The 21,510-nt window shown below is 35.2% G+C and overlaps 1 protein-coding gene across 1 annotated transcript; it reads left to right on the top strand.

Moving 5' to 3' along the window:
* Positions 1–778: 778 nt before the first annotated feature.
* Positions 779–20,590, top strand: LOC106721591 (dihydrolipoyllysine-residue succinyltransferase component of 2-oxoglutarate dehydrogenase complex, mitochondrial). The gene is made up of 10 exons (XM_045682014.1): positions 779–811; positions 15,427–15,491; positions 15,773–15,907; positions 16,299–16,461; positions 16,719–16,904; positions 17,150–17,310; positions 17,957–18,115; positions 18,287–18,420; positions 18,671–18,828; positions 20,438–20,590. The coding sequence occupies exons 1-10, from the start codon at positions 779–781 to the stop codon at positions 20,570–20,572; spliced, it is 1,329 nt and encodes a 442-aa protein (XP_045537970.1). The 3' UTR covers positions 20,573–20,590.
* Positions 20,591–21,510: the final 920 nt, after the last annotated feature.

A 21,510-nucleotide genomic window follows, 5' to 3' on the forward strand; every position in this document is an offset into this window, starting at 1 on the left:
TTAACTATATTTGTAAGATTTTTTTAAGTAATGTACTTTTAACCTCACAGTTTGTACTTCATGTTACCATATTGTTTACGACAATAAATTGTATTTACCTATGGAATGTATGTGTTTAATTTTGCATGTTTATTTCACTACTAAAGATTTTAAATGAATATATGTTGTAGTCAGGACAATATTATGTTTTTCTAAAGGCCCTTTATCAATGGAAACCCACCTTAAATACTTATCAAAAGATGCATAAATACTTTAAAACATAACTAAAATAAAAAATAAAACACTTTAACACTTCTCTACTCGAAGGTACCTGTTGAGCGAACGTCTTCTTTTTATACCGGTCCGCGGGCCGCGCACTAAAAATCGTATAAATCAAAAAATATAACCGATCGCGGGACAAAAGCTCGTACAAAAGCTTAAACCAGTTCGATTCGCGGTCGAAAGCTTTAAGCGGGGAACAGCATCCCTTCGGACATCTGGACCATTGTCCCGACGAAGAGACAAAGTCGCTCAATGCCAACCGGTTCCATCATAATCACCGATGTTATTTAGGTCATCAACGGACAAACTTAGATTCCCGGATTCAGTTTTGGTTTTAATCTCGATGCGTCATGTCACTTTATTATCTCTATATTTAAAAAAAACATAAAAATATATCTACATTAAAAAAAATGTTAAGTGTAAATAATATCTATGAATGTAACAAAGGTTTAAAATTTAAACCAAATTTAAACATCAAAAAAACGGTTGTTTTTGTTTTTAAACTTGAAACACCAAGATGACTTACATGGAGACGTCGTTCATCAAATCGGTAAGATTCTTTGGTAAATTATATTCGTAATAAACGTCTTAATACATTAAGAGACGCTACACGGTCGCTAAAGGACACTCTTAGTGTAAATTTTAAAGTGAAATCTATATATATAAAAGAAAGTCGTGTTAGTTACACTATTTATAACTCAAGAACGGCTGAATCGATTTGACTGAAAATTGGTTGGCAGGTTGCTTAGAACCAGGAAACGGACATAGGATAATTTTTACTCCGTTTTCTATTTTTTATTCCGCGCGGACGGAGTCGCGGGTAAAAGCTAGTATACAATAAATTATTTTAAACGATTCTAAAGTTTTTCAACACAGTGTTTTGATTGAATTACATTCTAATTGACAAATGTGGGGATATTCATATTCATATTCATTCCTTTATTGCATGTTACAGTACTTAGGTATATTGATGTTTACAATTATATTGTAAAAAAACTTACATGTAACACCCTGTAAGGGCATAGCAACATTTGTATGTACCAGAGTCGTGTACTAATTTAATTCGATTAAACATTTTCCAGTTTACATAATGTCTGTATACAGGATGTTATGTCTGCAATGAGGAAAAATGTACCACTTGTTTGATGATTCGATGATGTTCATTTAAAAACATAATACTTCGTTCCGTTATCAATCATGAGTGTGAAAAAGTCATCGATATTATACTGCCTTTGCTAACGTATAAGAATTTTAGAAACTTATTAGAAACTAGCTGTCACCCGTAACTCCGTCCGCGCGGAATTAAAAAAATCTTAATTAGTAACCAGTGTTCTTGCAAACTATGTTCTACATCTATGGCAAATTTCAGGGAGATCCATACAGCCGTTCAGGAGATACTTCAAAACAAACATCCATCTATCCATCCATCCAAACATTCGCATTTATAATATTAGTAAGATTAATCGATAAGAAACAATACGTTTTAGTATTTACCCAGACATATTTGTCCAACAACAAACAGATACATAATCAAACGTTTGTAAATACGGCCAAAAAAAATTCGCTAGCCGATAGGTAGCCGTCGCAATTCGAGTATCGATTTTAAGATCCCCTTTCTACCATTATTATTTTTTTACATAACAAAGAAAATATAAAGGAGGAGTTGGCAAGGGCCGCGCGCCCCTCGCGAATTGCCTCTGTGTGTGAGAGCTTGCGAATAGTGCTGGTGTGCATGTGTGCGTGCAACTTTGAGACGATCGACGGAGTCGTGTAAAATAAGGGGAGTGATTTGTAGAGCGCCAGAAAACACTTGATACTCAAGATACATCAATCAAGATACACTGACCTTTATCGAGTATATTATTGATTACTAGCTGTCGCCCACGACTCCGTCTGTGCACAGTTAAATAACTTAATAAGGGTATGAAAAATTGATAGTAGCCTATTCTCAGACTTTCTGAATATGCATATAAAATTTTATAGAAATCGGTAAAGCCGTTTCGGAGGAGTACGGTAACTAACATTGTGACATGGAAATTTTATATCTATATATTATAAAAGAAAGTCGTGTTAGTTACACTATTTATAACTCAAGAACAGCTGAATCGATTTGACCGAAAATTGGTGGGCACATAGCTTAGAACCAGGAAACGGACATAGTATAATTTTTACCCCGTTTTCTATTTTTTATTCCGCGCGGACGGAGTCGCGAGTAAAAGCTAGTATAATTTCCGTTAATAATCCCTGTAATAAGAAAGGAGATAAATTGTAGTAATAGAAATGATTCCGGAAATGATTCCCGGACTATTGGTGACTGCACGATTGTGCCAAATATTTTGATTGAGTTTTACTTTCTCATATAATAAGAACCAACTTTGATTTATTATGTTGTTAATAATTTTATATTTTTCTCTGTAGCAATAAAATAAAAACGCTCGATTCATTGTCAATCAAAAGTATCAAACAGAACCGAGCGCATTATAAGAAATAAGGTACCGAAGAAAGCATCTCTTGGCTTCACCCCTCCTTCACGCACACAAATACACTTGTTTGTGTTTTAAAAATACTTAACGCATACACATACATAGGCTGAGCTATCAATAGATTCATTAGACGCATTTCTTTGATACAGCCCCGTGCTTTTAGCGAACTACGCGGCCGAATCATTTACCGCTATCGGAAACGATTAACGAGCGACTTTCGACTCAATGAGTTGAAGAAAAACATTTTTCGCTTGTTCAAATTCAGCAAATATAAATTTGCGTAGGAGTAATTGCGTCTTTACTTGGAGATTTTTTGTATTCTTTTCCCTCTATAGAAAGGACCCTAAATAGCAGCCCTCCGTGCCTGTACCGTTTGATGTGTCTTGCAAGATGAATGTATGTATAAAAACATAAAATAATAATCTCTTACGCCGGGGGCCTAGTTATCATTATAACTGACTGAATTCTACTTGGATTTTTATTTGTATTTATTCTTATGACTACATTTATTACTAATTTTAAACAAGTATATGCATATACAAAGTTATTACTTAGTACCTTGGTTGTTTAGAGAAAGTTATTTAATAATAATCTGAACCATACTTAAAACTAATAATCTTACTAATATTATAAACCCGAAAGTTTAGATGGATGGATGGAACTTTATTTGAAAGTATCTCCGGAACAACTCTACCGATCTCAATGAAATTTAAAATGAATGTAGAACATAATCTGAAAGAACACATAGGCTACTTATTAAGTTTCTTCTTAGTGCGAACGTCGCGGAGCGAGCGGAGTCGCGGGAGACAGCTAGTTATTGATTCACTTATTGTGTATAAACATTTCAATCTACATGTACAACAGTTAAGTGGTCGTTCGGATGTGCAATATGTTGATGAAGAATACATTCGGCTACTATTCGATGATACCTACATACAGAGATGAAATAAAAAAAAAACAGAAAACAACTACAGAACGTCTACTTTTACTAATATTTTAAATTCATATTGAAATCAACCGCTATAAGTAACCGTTTTTTTTTTAACTTTGCGTATCAGTAAATGTAATTTAGAATTTTAATTATACATTCTTATTAAATACTAGCTTTTGACAACGACTCCGTCCTCGCGGAATTAAAAGAAAAACACATAATAAGTAGCTTATGTGTTCATCTAGACTATGTTCTACATCTGTGCCAAATTTCATCGAGCTCCATTCAGCCGTTCCATACATCTAAACTTTCGCATTTATAATATTAGTAATATAAATTGTTCACAAGCACTGTCAGGAGCATTTTAAAAGCAAATTATAACAATGTATATATATCTTTATTTATATAATAACTAGCTGTCGCCCGCAACTCCGTCCATGAAAAATAGATGTTTGCCGATTCTCAGATCGACTGAATATGCTCACAAAATTTCATGAGAATCGGTCAAGCCGTTTCGGAGGAGTACGGGAACGAAAACTGGGACACGAGAATTTTATATATTAGATATTATAACGAGGAAAGATTTGTATGTAAATAAACTCATAAAGTTGTGGATCGATTTGAAAAATCCTTTGCCATTTGAAGCTTCTCACACCTATCTCGCCTCTTACACACTCATACATTTACTCATTCATACAGAAAAAGAGAATATTTATATCCACACAGTTGAACAAGATATACACATTGTACAGACTTAATTTTATATAGCTGTCGCCTGCGACAGGGTCCGCGCGCAGTTAAAAAAAAATTGATGTTGGCCGATTCTCAGACCTACTGAATATGCTCACAAAATTTCATGAGAATCGGTCAAGCCGTTTCGGAGGAGTACGGGAACGAAAACTGTGACACGAGAATTTTATACATTAGATAGTAATAAAGCACAGATCAGTTTCGCGTCTCTTAATACCGTAATCCGTAATAGGTATACGTGTTTACTATCATCTTGAGAATTTTATCAAATCGAAACCACGGATCCATTATAAGCTGACTAAACACTGACTAATAAACACCAAGAAGTAGGATTTGTATAAATATATCTATCAAAGAAAGGTTACATCTTAAATCTGTGATATAAATCTGTCTGTGGTATATAAATGTATATAAAATGCAAGGGGTGGAAGCCATAACTGATCGATTGCGTTATTAGAATTTGATTAACGTCCGTAGGCCGCGGAATTCTGGGGGAGGAATACAAATACCACCAATGTAATCTATTCATATAAAATAAATCAAAGAGATTACCGCTCATGCGAGAAGAACGGGCAAGACGACGACTAACTTACAAATAAATTATTAAAGAGTGAAAATAAATATTATATGAATTGGTTTTGTAATCTTATGAGTTCATTATATGAAAAAAAACTTGAGAGGTGTCAAGGGACACCCGGATGGAACGAGGTTCCTTTCGATTAATTAGTGAAGGAATTGTAATTTTTTTTTTTTTTTTAAGTCGCGACACCACACTGTTCAATGCGAAATAGAAATGAAAATATCTGGCTTGCTTTCTATAAGACAGAGAGAGACAGACAGAGTGTCGTGTTTTATAAGTGAGAGAGAGACAGACAGCAAAAAGTGTCGTGACAACTTTTCGTAAGAATTTTTTCCGTCTAGCCCCCTTTAACAACGCGCGATAAGGAACTTCGTTCCAAAAATGGAAGTGGCATTGATACTTCACAGTTTGGACTACAAAAGGTAATAGACATATTATACAGGAAAAACAATACTCATAAAATTACAATCTATAGAAAAAATAAGCGACAGAGAAAGATAACACTCTACACCACATCATAATAAAGTCTCGAATTAATTGTTATTTCTGTCTATATCAATTATTAAACACGTGAGAGTGAGCAACATTTTATTGTGCTTCATCAATGTGCAAGCGAGCGCGTCTAATTCGGAATAGTTATGATTATGTTTTAAATATAATTATTACAGTCCCTTCGCAATGTTTAGGTAGAAAACGGATAACGCTGTAATGAATCTATCTAGTGCAGCCCGCTGCTGATGCGCCCCCGACTGAGACCCGCTGAGACGAGTTACTTGCTCACCCACGCCTGGTACAAGTTACAAGCGAAAACTTCTCTACACAGACATATGATTAAAGAAAACATTTCCGTCTCGTCAAAGATAAAGTATGCTTAACTGACTACCAATCTTCGATAATACCCGAGGCACTTTAAGAAGAATATAATCAAAATTAAAATTTGAAATAGGAACGTACTAAATCCATTTTATAAAACCTAAATCTCAATCACCGTTTTTTTAATACACAATCTTAAACACTATACACGCCTGTACAAAAAAATATTAGCAACTCATCGAATCAATATCCGTGAACCGCTTCTTCTACTAAAGTACAAACATTTGAAATTTTTTATTTAAAATAGAGTCTATTTGACATTTTTATTGAATAACTCTTGTTTTATTTTTTAATTGAAGTATAGTGAATCGTGTATAAAATCGCCAATCGCTTATGACTACGAGCATACAAACCTATTTCGTCCGGGACGACTGAAAAGTGGACGAGCCGCGTGCGCCAATTGAAACGTGACACACTACCAGGAAACGCTCCACGTTCACCTTCAATAGGCAAAGCCACATAACTATCTTTGTAGACAAAAGTTTTAATATAAGCTATTTTGACGGGTGTCTATTTTGACTTTTCGTACACAAGGCTTCGTAAATCTTCAAAACCCGACGATTTTTGTCTTACTGACTTACGCAATTCAATGTCATAGAGATTAATTACTCTAATATATAAAATTCTCGTGTCACAGTTTTCGTCACCGTACTCCTCCGAAACGGCTTGACCGATTCTCATGAAATTTTGTGAGCATATTCAGTAGGTCTGAGAATCGGCCAACATCTATTTTTCATTTTTTTTTTTAACTGCGCGCGGACGGAGTCGCGGGCGACAGCTAGTAGTAATATAAAGAAATAAAAATACATAACAATCTTACGATCGCAATGCAATATGCAAATGTAATTTTCGTTTCCGTGAGTAAATCGTCACTCAATCCAATAACCTCGACAGAATCGAAGTCGCAATCGGAGGCTAAGCAACTGGTCTTTCCGGCGGAAGCGCTCCCGCCCTCCGGCCGCGGCCCTCCCAAACGCCTACGTGTCACCTCACACTAATTTATTTCTAATCACCTATTTCAAGGCAAAAGCTAATATAAAGAAAGTTGCATTTCGAGTTTACTAGATGTTCCAGAATGTGTTTGATTTTTTTTTGTGGAATTTTACATTTCAAAGAATTGCATCCCTTAATAGATACTTAATTTTAAAAAAAAACATACCTAATTAGATCCAATAGTTACTTAAAATCTTAAAATTGTATAACTAATAATAAAAGTTTTATGTTCCCGATTAACTGAAAGTCTATAGATATTAAGTCAGGATGTAATATCAAAAAAAACTGAACTAATTTTGTAGGGACTTGGACGGAAAGCACGCAAGCGTATTATAGGCTCCTTTTAAATTCTGCCTTGACGAAGTCGCGGTCAATCGCTACTACTTTATTAGCTCTTACTTAATTCATTGTTCAAAGCCTACCGGAGGTTAGTACTATTTAAATATGAGTGACGATAAATATTCTCCTCTCCGACATTGTTACTTAAACGTCCCATACTTCAGATAAGACATATCGAGACGCCTCTAACAGACACCAGCTTGTAGACACGGGTTGAGCTTGTAAGACAAATTGGTTTGCATCCCTGTCCCCAGGCGGAGCCACTTTACATAAGGATAATGGACTGGCTCCTTGCATGGACAAATTAAATCTTCGTCTAACGGTTACGCTTGTTCACGTCGATTTAGCAAACAACGTTATTCAATGACGAAACAACTATGTATCAAAACAACTGAAAACCTTTTTATTTGAATGTGGTATAAAATACAAACTGTAACCAAAGAAATGTAGTTAGACTCTATTTAGTTTAACACGTGTTTTAACTCTGACCGCCACTGATTGATATTATGGACGACAACGTGGTTATATGTCTCATCATAAATACTTTCGGTATAAGTACTTCATTATTTAAGTATTGGTATTGATAGCACTTCGTAAGCCTACGCTTAGTAATTTTTCGATAGACATTATTTGTCTAAAATCCGCGCTGGGCGCTACAGTCACGGTCTCACGGTATAAAAGGGTTGACTTATGTTTGAGCTAGAACCAGCTGTCGCCCGCGACTCCGTCCGCGCGTAATTTAAAAAAAACATATTAAGCCTATGTGTTCTTCCAGACTATGATCTACCTCTATGCCAAATTTCATCAAGATTCGTTGGACTGGTCTGGAGATACCTTCAAACAAACATCCATCCATCCATTCAAACATTCGCATTAGTAAGTGTAATATTTACAATGAAACACGAGTGTTCAGTCCAAGATGTTTATTGCCAAGTGCCGTACAAAATCATCGCATCAAATAAGGTACTTTACACACAGTTATTCTCTAGCTACCTACATTACAGTAAGATGAATTAGAAAATATGTCTAAGTTTTTTATAATAAGGCCCACGATATTTAACACGATGACAAACATTTAAAATTTAATATGTATTGTATATGAGAAAGCATAAAATTTACTTCAACTTCAAAAAACATACGAATATCAAAATAATTCAATAAGATTACCTTTAACACGTTAAAATTCCACTTCAATTTTAACACTAGCAGTGGCTCTGGCACTGAACGTGTAGCGGCAATAGTCTACCAAATTTATAATTTACATATTTGTAAGTACACGCAACACTTTCAGTATTAATTTCATTTTCAATTGTATACATTATAATATAATTACGAATTCATTCTAGAGTGAAATGCCTTCACCACGTGACTATACTTTTATCTAACCATTTACTTATAGAATTGATTGTCAGCTGTCGACAACAAACACTCTTTATGTTAGTGAAATATTAAACCGTATTTCCTCTCAATAAAATACATTTTGCAACAGCTATTAAAAGAAAATATTTATATCTTACTTTTCGTAATCAGTGTCCAAGTTAACGGTATAAAATATTTTTAATGTTTGTTTACATTACGTTACGTTTTTAATTTAATTTGTTTCGGCGCTTTTATTGGGTGTCACCGACAAATTGTGAATGCAGTCTGTTTGTAATTTTTACAGGCAAATCGTAAAGATATGAATAAGAATTTAATTCAAAAGTTATAATTTCTTATCACCATATAGTTCTTACCTTAACACTAACTTATTCTGGATATTTTAAATCTATATTCGATAACAAGAAATTAAAAAATAATGTTTTTATTCATAGTTTAAAAAAACATAACCAATTTTTAATATTTACTTTTATTCGACAGATTTAAAGAGCGATCATGACAGAATAGTCGATTGAACTATTTCACGAGGGGAATAAAAAAAACACCCATTGGAAGTTATGCAATGAGACGTAAGCTGCGTCGAAATAAATTCGGCAATCTCGATACGGTCCACCAATACACGACCCCTGAGCTCCCCTTTGTGATACGCTAAGGGGACTTCTTGTCTTTATCTTTTCCTTATGTAAATGAATTGAATATTCAATGCTAATGAGGTTAAGAACTTTCCCGCCATCGACAACAGCTAAAGTTTTTTTTTTTATTACACAGTTGGCGTAATTTTCATTCTATTAACCTTCGTATTTGTCAACAAATTCGGAAAATATCTTTAATATTATATGTGATATTAATGTTGTGTGGTAAAATTAAAGTAAAAACTCTTTTAAGGAGATACATATTTTGTTTATTGAAGCAATTCTCAAACTAAAACCTGTTTCAAAAAAACAAAAAAAGACGAAAAATACTATATCTTACTAATATTATAAATGAGAAAGTTTAGATGGATGGATGTTTTCTTGATGGTATCTCAGGAACGACTCAACTGATATTGATAAAATTTGGCACAGATGTAGAACATAGTCTAGAAGAACACATAGGCTTTTTAAGTTTTTTTCTAATACTGCGCAGACGAAGTCGCGGGCAAAGGCAAGTTTCTTATAACTGTTGTACAAAATTACCAGAATCTTACAAAGTAAATTATGAGGAGGCAGAAAACCAGCGCGCCCTGCAGTGAAAAGCTGGAGGCAGGCATTAGTTAAGCCTCTCCCATTAGCCCAGCTGTGTTATTTTTTTTTTGTAAATATTTTTACCGCGCACAGCTGCGATTTGGAATACTCTGTCCTCAGCGGTATTTCCAAACAGTTACGACTAAAGCGCCTTCAAGAAAAGAGCATACTCATATCCTCAAAGGCCGGCAACGTATCTGCGGTTCGTCTGGTTTTGAGGATATCCATGGGCATCGAACCAATTAATGTTAGTCGATCTACTGTTCGTTTGCGGTAAACATGTTTTACAATGAAAAAAATACATAATAAGTAGCCCATGTGTTCTTTCAGATTATGTTCTAAATCTATGCCAAATTTCGTCAAGGTCCGTTGAGCCGTCCATCCATCCATCTAAACATTCGCTTTTATAATATTAGTATGATTCGAACGAAAATGTTATTTGTATGTCGAAGATTAAACACTACGTAATAGTACCTATATGTGTGTTGTAATTAATTAAGGCGAAGGAAGTTTAATATATTAGAATCTCAAGTGTACACCGGAAGCGGATGCAGGAGCCATTGTGAGCGCCGCGGGGGGAGGGTTGGGGAACGGGGAACAGGGCCTCCCCAAGATTTCCGTCGCGCAATAAATTTGGCGATGCGGCTTACAAGTCTTTGTCTCTGTGGAAACTATACTTACTAAATTAAGTTATCTGATTAGTTGGCAAATTAATATACTTAAATTGAAAAATAGTAACATATCACACATACTTAATTTAAAAGCAATCTCGAAACTTGCACCAGAACCTGAAATACAAGGTCACCTAGTTTGGGAGTTAAAGTATATAATGAAAAAAAATTATTATTAATTCAATATAGAAAGTTTGTGAAAAGTAAACAAATTTTACCTGCCTAAAACAATAACGTATACATATAGCATTGGACAAATAATACATAGTTATACATCTACATTTTCTATAATCAAGATATTAGATTCGAGAAATTAATAAAGTTCACCGATTTCATCAATCAATATATATTTACATTTTTGGCGTCAGATATTTTAACAGTCTCGAAATTATGTAAGCAATACTAAACTTTTCCAGCTCCTATTGATGTAGACTAATACATTGTTAGTCGCTTGATAATATTGTAACCATACGACGGCTTGTTACTACAAACTACGAAACTTTTACCGAAAGCTTTTTTTAAAAAAAAAGACAACTGCTCCTGGATTGATCCCGGTATCCCAGGGGAGTTTACAAACAGGTTTAAAAAGTAAAGTACACCTTATCATTTTATAATAAAACAACTAAACAACTATTAGTAAAACAAAGTTCATAATGTGGCTTAAAGGTAACTTCTGGAATAGACGACATAATATGCGTATGTTATAATAGATTATCATATATGTTTAATCATCCCTTACAAAACCTTATATAGATAAATATCGCAAAGGGTAACCTATTAAAATTGCAATAAATAAAAAATAGAAACTCCATACTTGCTAAGAAGTACGTGCCAATATAAAATCGGATATTGCTAAACCAATTCTACATTTGATCTATTTACTACTCATTAAAAAATAAAATTTATGACGTAAATTATTCACTCAATTTATCAAAATTACAATAAATGTGTAAGTTATAAAATATAAACAATGAAAACTATTTCAAGTAAATGGCAACAATTTGTCAACACACAGTTAGGAGCTTCGCCACTGGCGCATTGTCCGTCCACGCTCCACGGCCAAGACAAACTATAAATCTCCGCAAATACTGGCAACTATTTGTTCAATAAATCGACAACTTGCCAAAGACCGGACTTACGAACGAAGAAAGTATCGGACTGTTCGGGAGTTTGCCAGCACGATTAGGGATGTAACCAGAGATCGACAGACGTATTATTTATAAATGACTTAAAAATATATTACTAATTATTGATTGAAACGCAGTACTCAACGAGAGTTGATTTAGTGACATTTTGCGAGCACTGATACTGTTCTTTCATACCTAAAATATCTGCCATAAGAAATAATAATGGTAGTTAAAAGTTCATGTGCTAATTTTCATGACGCCTAAGTAACCAAAGTACATTTTACAAACTTTTCGTTCTTTTAATTCCAAGATATTCTATATTCTATCTAATTTTTGTTTAAACAGCGCATAAGTCACCGCTATAAAATATAACTACAAAAACGTATAAATAAAACAAAAATAGCACAGACAACATTAGCACCACCGAATAGCACAACTGAGGCCTTTATGACGATGATAAAAAAACGTTTAATAAACTATGAAAGTATCGATATAATTGAAATGATTACATCACTAAATAGCAAGGTCCAATGTTTGCGGGTAAGTTAGAGCGTTTAAGCTGAAACAGTGGCTTACTTATTACCTGAGACGGCGCAACTTGCCCGCTGACGCTACTTCCGCCGCTCAACTTAATAAACTTCTTCGTTTCAGTCTGAAATTTAAGACGAAAACACGTTAATATTATAAAGATTTATTTATCCGCAGCAACTTTACGGAAAAATCAGATCAATCTTACTAATATTGTAAATGCGAATGTTTAGATGGATGGATAATTGTTTGAAGGTATCTTCGGAACGGCTCAACGAATCTTGATGAAATTTGACACAGATGTAGAACATAGTCTGGAAGCCTATGTGAGGCTACTTCTTTAAAAATTTTTGATTCCGCGCGGACGGAGTCGCGGACGAAAGTTAGTATTTTATATTACTAAACAAACAACGTATTTTTTTTCTTTTAACATTAAATTGTGTGCTTTGTATTGTAAAACGCCTTACAAATGCAAATATTGCGTACTCCTTAGTCTTGTTACTTTGTTTTATTAGAATCAATTCTCAATAGCGCATTAACTATTTACACATTAAAAAAGTACTAAGTAAAATCTAATTTAAAAATTATTAATTTTATTAATTTTCAAGTTTATATTAGCGTATTTCTACGTTATAAGCGTTGGTCACTTAATAAGCCTGGACCTGAACAATATATCGAAGTATTAATCGCTTTAAGTCTTCCTAACTTGTTACCGCACATACTGAGTCAGCCTACATTTAATCACCGTAATAGAGATTCTCTAGTTTCTACTGTATAAGGAATTTTCTTTGAAATAAATTACAATTAACGAAATGGAAAAATTAAGATTTAATTTATAAATCCCTATTGTGTATTAAAGGAGTGGAATATTTAACTTGTGGCTTTATTTCTTTGTATTTCGTAAATTTACCCTATTTTATACATCACAATGCTTAATTAACTAAAAAAAACCAAGAAGAAATTTACTGGAATAATTTAATAGGAAATTTAATCGCCAATAACACATTGACTTAATCTAACCGTTATAGGAATTATACATGAATACAGTAATGTATACCAAATTCCTTTCAGAAAATGCTTAAGTGTTTATATATTTAATACAAGAAAATAGCATCAAATGAGCAATGTCTAGTCGGTACTGAGCAGAGCGCAGTGGGCACAGAGCGGTCGTCTGGGGACGTCATAGATTCCTAATCAAAGATGCGGGCTGCACGAATCTTAGCAAATTAGTGGGGAACGTCCCCTGCTTTTTCCAATAGGGCTGTGTATAAACACATTTATTTAAAACACATATAAATTACATGTAAGACTAAGAAGTCTATCGACTTACAGCGGTTGCTAAAGCCCTCTACACGCGCTTGGCAACGGTAAGCAGCAAACACCAAACAACAATTGTTTGGTGTTCGCTGTTTGTGCCAGTGATCGGCGTATCTGTGGTTTTTCTCTAAAAATCAAAGGATGTTCGACAAACGTTGGGATGCCTGTTTGTGTTCGATGTTTGGCACGTATTTGATGATTGTCGCTGTTTGTAGCAAACATCAAGCGTCTGGAGCGGACAAAAGACTTTTGACGTTGTAATATATATTTTATGCAACGATAAAAATTCAGATTTTTGTAATACTAATTAAAAACTTAAAATTAACAATTTAAACTGAATAACCGTACAAATTAAAAAATCCATATTTTAATCAATATTTGCAGTTGACAACCCTGAAATGAAATAAGCAAGGAGTCCATAGCGACGTCTTGAGTGGCCACCACTAATGTACCGTCAAAGAGCCCTCTCTTACGCACACAACTATTGAAAACTTCGATTAGCACTCCGCGCCAACCCAAGTCCCTTTACATCTCCTTTTCCACGTATTTTCATTAGACATTCATTAGTTAGTTTTAACTCAGTACTTAAATATAACCTAACTTCAATACATTTAACTGTGTCCTTTTACAAATTTACATTATGTTTTATAAAGATGCCTATGTTTTTTGTCCATAGATTATACAATTGCTAAATTATGTTTATGTTTCAAAGTTTTAAATACCAACGTCAACCGTGTACAAATTATATAATTCAAATAGGTTATTCCGATACGATTATTTTCTTTATTAATCAAATTGTGTTTTAATGTTTGAGAAATATGTTTGTAAAAAGGAGTGAATAGCATATGTGTTTAACTAATATCTTATATTTGATTTGACTAATATAATACAAAATGACTTAATAAAAATAAAAATTAATACTGTTATCGTTAACTATAATTTATTTTAATTAGGCTCAGAATTTCAAACTTCCAACTGCCATCTTGCGGCGAGTTTAAAAAACCATTCGCCAACTTAAGAGCCATCTATCGTTAAGTAGAGTTAATAAAAAGTTATAAACAAGCCGTCAATTTAAATAATGCTTACAATCTCACCTTAATGTTAATAAGTATTAAATTCAATTCACACATAAACACAATACACTCACATACACTACGAAAATCAGCTTTACTTTTGAATGCCAAATTCTGTATGGAACACTAAATTTGTATTAATTTTATTATTAAGTAGAAACACGACGCGGAAACTCCACAAGACTTAAAACAGGAAGAAGAAAGTATATTACAAATTACAAGTAAACTATGTATATTAAAATACATTATAACCTTCACTTTTCTTGCTTTAAAATCTAGAAGAAAGAATAACTGTTGACTTACGTCATGTGACATTGTGACGTTTTGTACTGTTTAAACATTTTATTTTAACAAATCATAATATGTATAAAAGATTATTTTTTGGAAATGTAAGTTACCGCTTTGTAATTTTCAAAACGTAGTTAGTAAAATAGATATAAAGGCAAAATGGGTGATAATTTTTTTTAGAACGATATGACAAGGCGAAAAGTCACAAAGACGTTCTAGGATATTTAATTATTTTAGATACATTTTTAGGACAGTTAGAAATAACTTTGAAGTTACAATAAAATAAGTACTTGATGGAAAAATTCAGTAATTTCGTCCAATCACATTTTTTTTACTTTGGAATTCGTTAGCTAGCGCCACTATCATGATTTTCAAGTATATCCCAAAATAGAACTAAGGCCGGCGATACAGTAGGGCGCAGATGGGCGACCGCCCAGGGCGCTGCACAGAAAGGGTCGCCACAAGTCTGTGAATTTTACAGTCCCATATAACCTTGTCAGCCCCACCCCCACTTAAAAAAGGTGAACAGCATAATAATCTCGCCCAGCGCTCTAGTAGACGTCAACCTTTTACTGATTAGCACTAAATAGTAATATAACCTCTTTGGTACAGGTATTCCATGGAACATTTGTACCTATAACATCGTCCTATGAAAACATTCGACGACCGTGTACAAAGTAAGTCTGTTGTTTAAATAAGCATACAAAACTCTTGACGATAAGTGATTGGTATCTTGACGTTGCGGATCAAATCGTTTTTACTGACTGTTATTGTCAAAAACATAAAATAAATTAAAATAAAAAATATTTATATGTCCGTACCTTTTACATTCTATAGAATAAGCTCGTACTATTTTAAAGCCTGAGGTGTTATTTTATTCGTAAAGTTACTTACTCTTTTTAATTTTCTTCTAGTTTTTTTAAGTTTTTATAATTGCTAATTGCTTGTTACACAAAAGAGTACAACGAACAAGTCAATGGAGAATAGCGCCATATTACATTCAGCGCTTTGTGCACTCGCTGGCTGCACTGCGCGCCAAAGAAGTTGTCAAGGCCCCCACCTTCCCTGACTCTGTGTCAACTGGTGATGTCAAGTAAGTGATACATAATCTGTCAGTATATAAGAAAACTTACTCCGAAATTATACTCTATATGTCTATCCTATGACAAATGTTTACCAGTATAATGAAAATGTTTATAAATTCCGAATAAGTAGTGTAAGAAAAAAATTAAAATAAAAAAACTAAAACATTAGTAAATTTTTTTTATTATTGCTGTTTTATTATTATATTTATATAAAACAAATTAAAAACCACAACATATTTATTAAACTGTTGTAATATTTTCTGCTTTGGGCTACTTCAAAAACATGTTAACTTTTTGGAAATAATTTAATGTAAGAAAATAATTACCAGACCAATAATGTTGCTGTCAATTAGTTGAATTACAAAAAATTTATTTCTAGTTATTTATCTAATTTTTCAGATTTATTAAGAAAGAGGGAGATGCTGTAGCGATGGACGAGGAAGTGATGCAGATAGAGACGGACAAGACGGCGCTGCCCGTCATGGCGCCTGGACACGGCACCATTGTCAAGATGCTCGTCAAAGAGGGCGAGGCTGTCAAATCCCAGCAACCATTGTTCGAGGTACAGTTTCCTTTGTTAATGGTCTACCACTTTTGAGGCGATAATCGTTTGAATGTCATGCCTGCTTTTAAAAGACAAATGTCGACAACAAACAATTCAAAAAAAACAATAGCTTTACTGTTTTGAGCGAAGTCTAATTGGTAACAAAAAATGTAGTGTTTATCTCGCTGTGAATAACAACGCAATTTTTCTGGCGCTCTTTAGGAAGTTTCGTCTTTATTTTTAACAGCTTACTATTTGTATTTTCAAACACGTAGATCGACGTAACAGGCGTGGCACCGGCGGCAGCCCCGAAAGCAGCGGCTGCACCAGCTCCCGCGCCTGCCGCCGCCCCCGCGAAAGCTGCGCCTGCGCCCGCTCCTGCCCCCGCAGCCGCAGCTGCTAAGGCTAAAGCGCCTGCTAAAGCAACTGCTACCGCTGCTAAGAAACCGGCAGGACCTACGGTGTGTGGTTTAAAGTGAATCCCTAGATGCATTATAAACTGATAGTGTACAATAAGCATTTTTTATATTATCTTTCATTTATTATTTAAATACTAGCTATCACGCGACTACGTCTGTGCGGAGTTAAAAAATTATTTTAAACTATTTAACTATTTTAAAAAATTAACTAGTTATGATATTTTAACTATTAGGTATGTACAATAAGGGGAACAGTATTTACCTAATGACTCTAAATGTTATTCCAGTTTGCTGCGCAAAAAATTGGCGATCCAACGAAAGTGATATCAGGCAGCCGGTCCGAGTTCCCTGTGCCGATGAACAGGATGCGGCTGCGCATCGCCGAGCGGCTGAAGGAGGCTCAGAACACCACCGCCATGCTCACCACATTCAATGAATGCGATATGAGGTTTGTTAAAGACCTATGTCGGCCATGAGTGATTACATCACTGTGATTGGATCGCAATCCTTACGTGATCGATCGGGTCGCAGGCCCAAAAATAATCCAGGTTTCTTTAAGCCGATGGCAACGTCCGTCGTCTCGTTCACTCGCTCGCTACCCGTTGATCGACTGAACCAGTCTCGTTACGTCTTTTTTACTTGACTGATCGATCAGGCCCGCATTCCGTGAGATGACTTAGATATTCTTATGACCACAAACCACTGCCATTCCATCAGACCATTGAATCTTTTGAACCTGATCGCTATGCCAAAGGGCTGTCATCAACCCGGGTCGCGAGAAAGGATCGATCAACATATGTAAATCTAGTTTGTTACAAGATATCCCCTTATAGAAAGTGCTCCTATTATTATAAAATGCTGAATTTGGCCTCCGGCTCGCTGACTCGCCAGATGGAATTACCGCCACTTCGCGTCTGCCTTACATGGTCTTTCATGTTGCATCGGTCGAAAGGGCCATTTATGCAGCAGCTAAAACTCCTGTGTTCTGTACCACTGCTATAACAGTCCCATGTACCTATTTAAATAGTTTATAAGTTACCCCTTATAAAAATAGAAATTACAAAAGAGGATATTAAGCGAATCATTGTTCACAGTCGACTCATGGAGTTCCGAAAGGCTAACCTTAAGGCTTTTGAAAAGAAATACGGCGTGAAGCTTTCCTTTATGTCGCCATTCTTGAAAGCAGCGGCCAACGCCCTCGAGGACCAGCCTGTTGTCAACTCTGTCATCATCGATAACAACATTGTATACAGGTTTGTGATTTAAACACATTCAAAAACACACATTTACAAAGAAAGGGATATCAATATTATGTTTTTGTATTTCTAGAAAGTGTTTTATTTCAGTGTTTCTAGAAACTTACAATAATATGCTCTAATACATTTCTCACAAACAAATTTGTATATTTAATTCTTATATTTTAGGGACTACATAGACATTTCAGTGGCAGTAGCCACGCCGAAGGGTCTTTTAGTACCGGTCATGAGAAATGTAGAATCTATGGACTACCCGCGGATAGAGCTAGCTATAAACGAACTGGCAGCCAAGGCTCGCGAAGGTACAATTACTTGAAATATTACAACGATTTTGATTAATTTTTTTAATTTTTTTAATTTAAAAAAGGAAGATTATCCTGATCGTAGCTTTATAACTGACCGTAACTGTCTTATCATACCTTGACTTTTTTATCGTTTTCAGTGCCTTAGTAGGTTTTTACTTATTCTTCGACAGAACTAACTGGTGTAACAGTATCTCTAACTAGGCTAGATAAGATTTTCGCACTCTAAATATCCCTATGTGACGATCAGGTAAACTGCGGCCTAGTGACATGCAGGGTGGCACCTTCACCATCAGCAACGGGGGCGTATTCGGGTCCCTGTTGTCAATGCCCATCATCAATCTGCCACAATCAGCCATCCTCGGCATGCACGCCATCGTACAGAGGCCCGTTGCGATCAATGGAGAGGTACATATACATACACTTGTTGGACAGATGTCACACGATATATTAGGTCCTTACATATGAAATTGGCGTTTTTCGTACTGGCCACTTTAATCACGAATTTCTCCTCTTTGGTAAGGAATTCCAAATTCAAATTTGTACAGCTATAGACTCATGTATTTGTGGTTCGATGAGCGTCATTCATTTGTTTTTTTTTTCTTCTGTTTTTTTCTGTTTGCGTCACTAATTTTACAAAATGGAAAACTTAAAATATCGCATTATTTACGAGTACGAGTTCCGCCGTGGCACTAGTGCTGCGGAAACGACTCGAAGGGTGTATGATGTGTATGGCGGTCGTGTTGCAAAAGAAAACACAGTTCGTTTTTGGTTCCAACGTTTTCGTTCTGGAAATTTCGATCTGCAGAACAAGCCCCGTGGACGGCCTGAGACTCAAGTTGATAATGAAGAGTTGAAGGCTATTGCGGAAGCGGATCCATCGCAAACCACGTCCGAGTTAGCTGCAGGCTGCGATGTTAGTGACAAAACTGTTTTAATTCACTTGAAGCAAATTAGGAAGATTAAAAAGCTTGAAAGGTGGGTACCTCACGAATTGACTGAAGCAAACCGGCAAACGCGCGTCGACAGTTGCGTTACATTACTAAACCGGCACAATAATGAAGGTATTTTAAACCGAATCATTACCTGTGATGAAAAATGGGTTCTTTACGATAATCGGAAGCGCTCAGCGCAATGGTTTGATCCTGGCCAGTCAGCCAAATCCTGCCCCAAGCGAAAATTAACCCCAAAAAAGTTACTTGTAAGCGTTTGGTGGACTAGTGCCGGTATTGTTCAATACAGTTTTCTCAAATCTGGCCAGACTATTACGGCTGATGTCTATTGTCAGCAATTGCAAACCATGATGGAAAAGCTAGCGGCTAAACAACCTAGGCTGGTCAATCGCTCCACGCCACTGCTGCTTCACGACAACGCTAGACCACACACTGCGCAACAGACGGCTACTAAATTAGAAGAGCTTCAATTGGAAAGTCTAAGACATCCTCCGTACTCCCCGGACCTTGCTCCAACAGATTACCATTTTTTTCGAAATTTGGATAACTTCTTGCAAGGGAAAAAATTCAACCCAATGGGGCAGTCCAAATCGCCTTCAAAGATTTTATTGATTCCTGTCCGACTGGTTTTTTTAGTAAAGGGATCAATGAACTACCTATGAGTTGGCAAAAGTGCATAGAAAACAATGGTTCATACTTTGATTAATTAAATATATTATATTAAAAAATATTCGACTTTTTGTTCCTCCCATACAAAACGCCAATTTCATATGTAAGGACCTAATATAATAGCCGACGATATGCCACTAAGATACAGTCAGTAGCGAATCCAGGATTATGATTTGGTGAGACTTAATCTTTCTGTGTTAGGAAGGTCACTTAAAACTAGCCCATGATTGATTAAATTCATTTTAGAACACTTCTGTCAGGACTACATTTTGATGGCTCCTTGAATTTTTCCATGTTTTCGCCATATTATTGTCTACATTTTGCATTACACTATATTGGTTCTGATAATCTTCTATAACGGGTGGGTTAGCTATATATGTATTATTTAATTTCAGATTAAAATACGACCGATGATGTACCTCGCACTGACGTACGACCACAGATTGATAGACGGTCGCGAGGCGGTGCTGTTCCTGCGCAAAGTTAAGGCAGGCGTTGAAGACCCGACCTCTATTCTGGCCGGAGTATGAATTAGACATACACATTAGAACGGACTTTAAGGATATTGCTATTCTAATAGTAGCAGTAAAAATACATACACTGTTTTGTCTCTTTTGTACGTTATAGTAAATGTCTTTACCAATAAATATCAGTCTTTCACTTTTGTCTTTGAGTGTTTTTACAACGATTTCATACCATATTTATTCGCTTTTCTTATTTCTAATTGATACTTTACATAAGAAAAAGAAACGTTAAAACTGTGACGTGAGTAATGTAAGATAAGAACGTAACGTAACATCACATCAGTAATGTATGTATGTTCGACAAACTCTACAATCAGAGGCCGTATAGTGCCATTCAAACCTCATGGTGGCCCGCAATTTTGCAAGACGTTTGCACAATTTCAAGTATTTGTAAGTTGAGAGTTTAGACAAACACAATCACCATATTAGACCCCCAACGTTTACCACAGTGATACCGCAGACAAAGAGTATATAACTACCGCAGGTGTTAGGACCTACGTTCAGACGTAGTCGGCTATAAACAAAGAGATTCAAATATGAGTTATAAGCAGTAAGTTTACAACTCTTCTTCTAAATAATCCTCGCAATAATATAAACTCAAACTCAAATCGAACGTACACAAAAATGTCAGACGTTCCGCAATGACGGAGGGAAAGAGACTGCCCCGAGCAGCAACGCATGCTTCCATAAAAAACCTTTTGTGAGACTACCCCCAAAAGTCCTTCCGTTCCTAAAAATAATATAATCAAAAAAAATATATGTTTCCAAACAAATTTCGGAACTTATTAAATTATCATGCGGACGAAGAAAAGGATAAAAAATGAATAACATATTTTTCTACGAATTATCCGGTTTTTTTTTATTCATAAATTTAAATGGAATTTAATTTAAATTATTTAGTTTAGTGTTACTTTATGCCTAGCATATTTCCGAGTTCCATAGCA

Source organism: Papilio machaon, chromosome 17 (genome assembly GCF_912999745.1).
Source record: "Papilio machaon chromosome 17, ilPapMach1.1, whole genome shotgun sequence".
NCBI classification, from domain to species: domain Eukaryota; kingdom Metazoa; phylum Arthropoda; class Insecta; order Lepidoptera; family Papilionidae; genus Papilio; species Papilio machaon.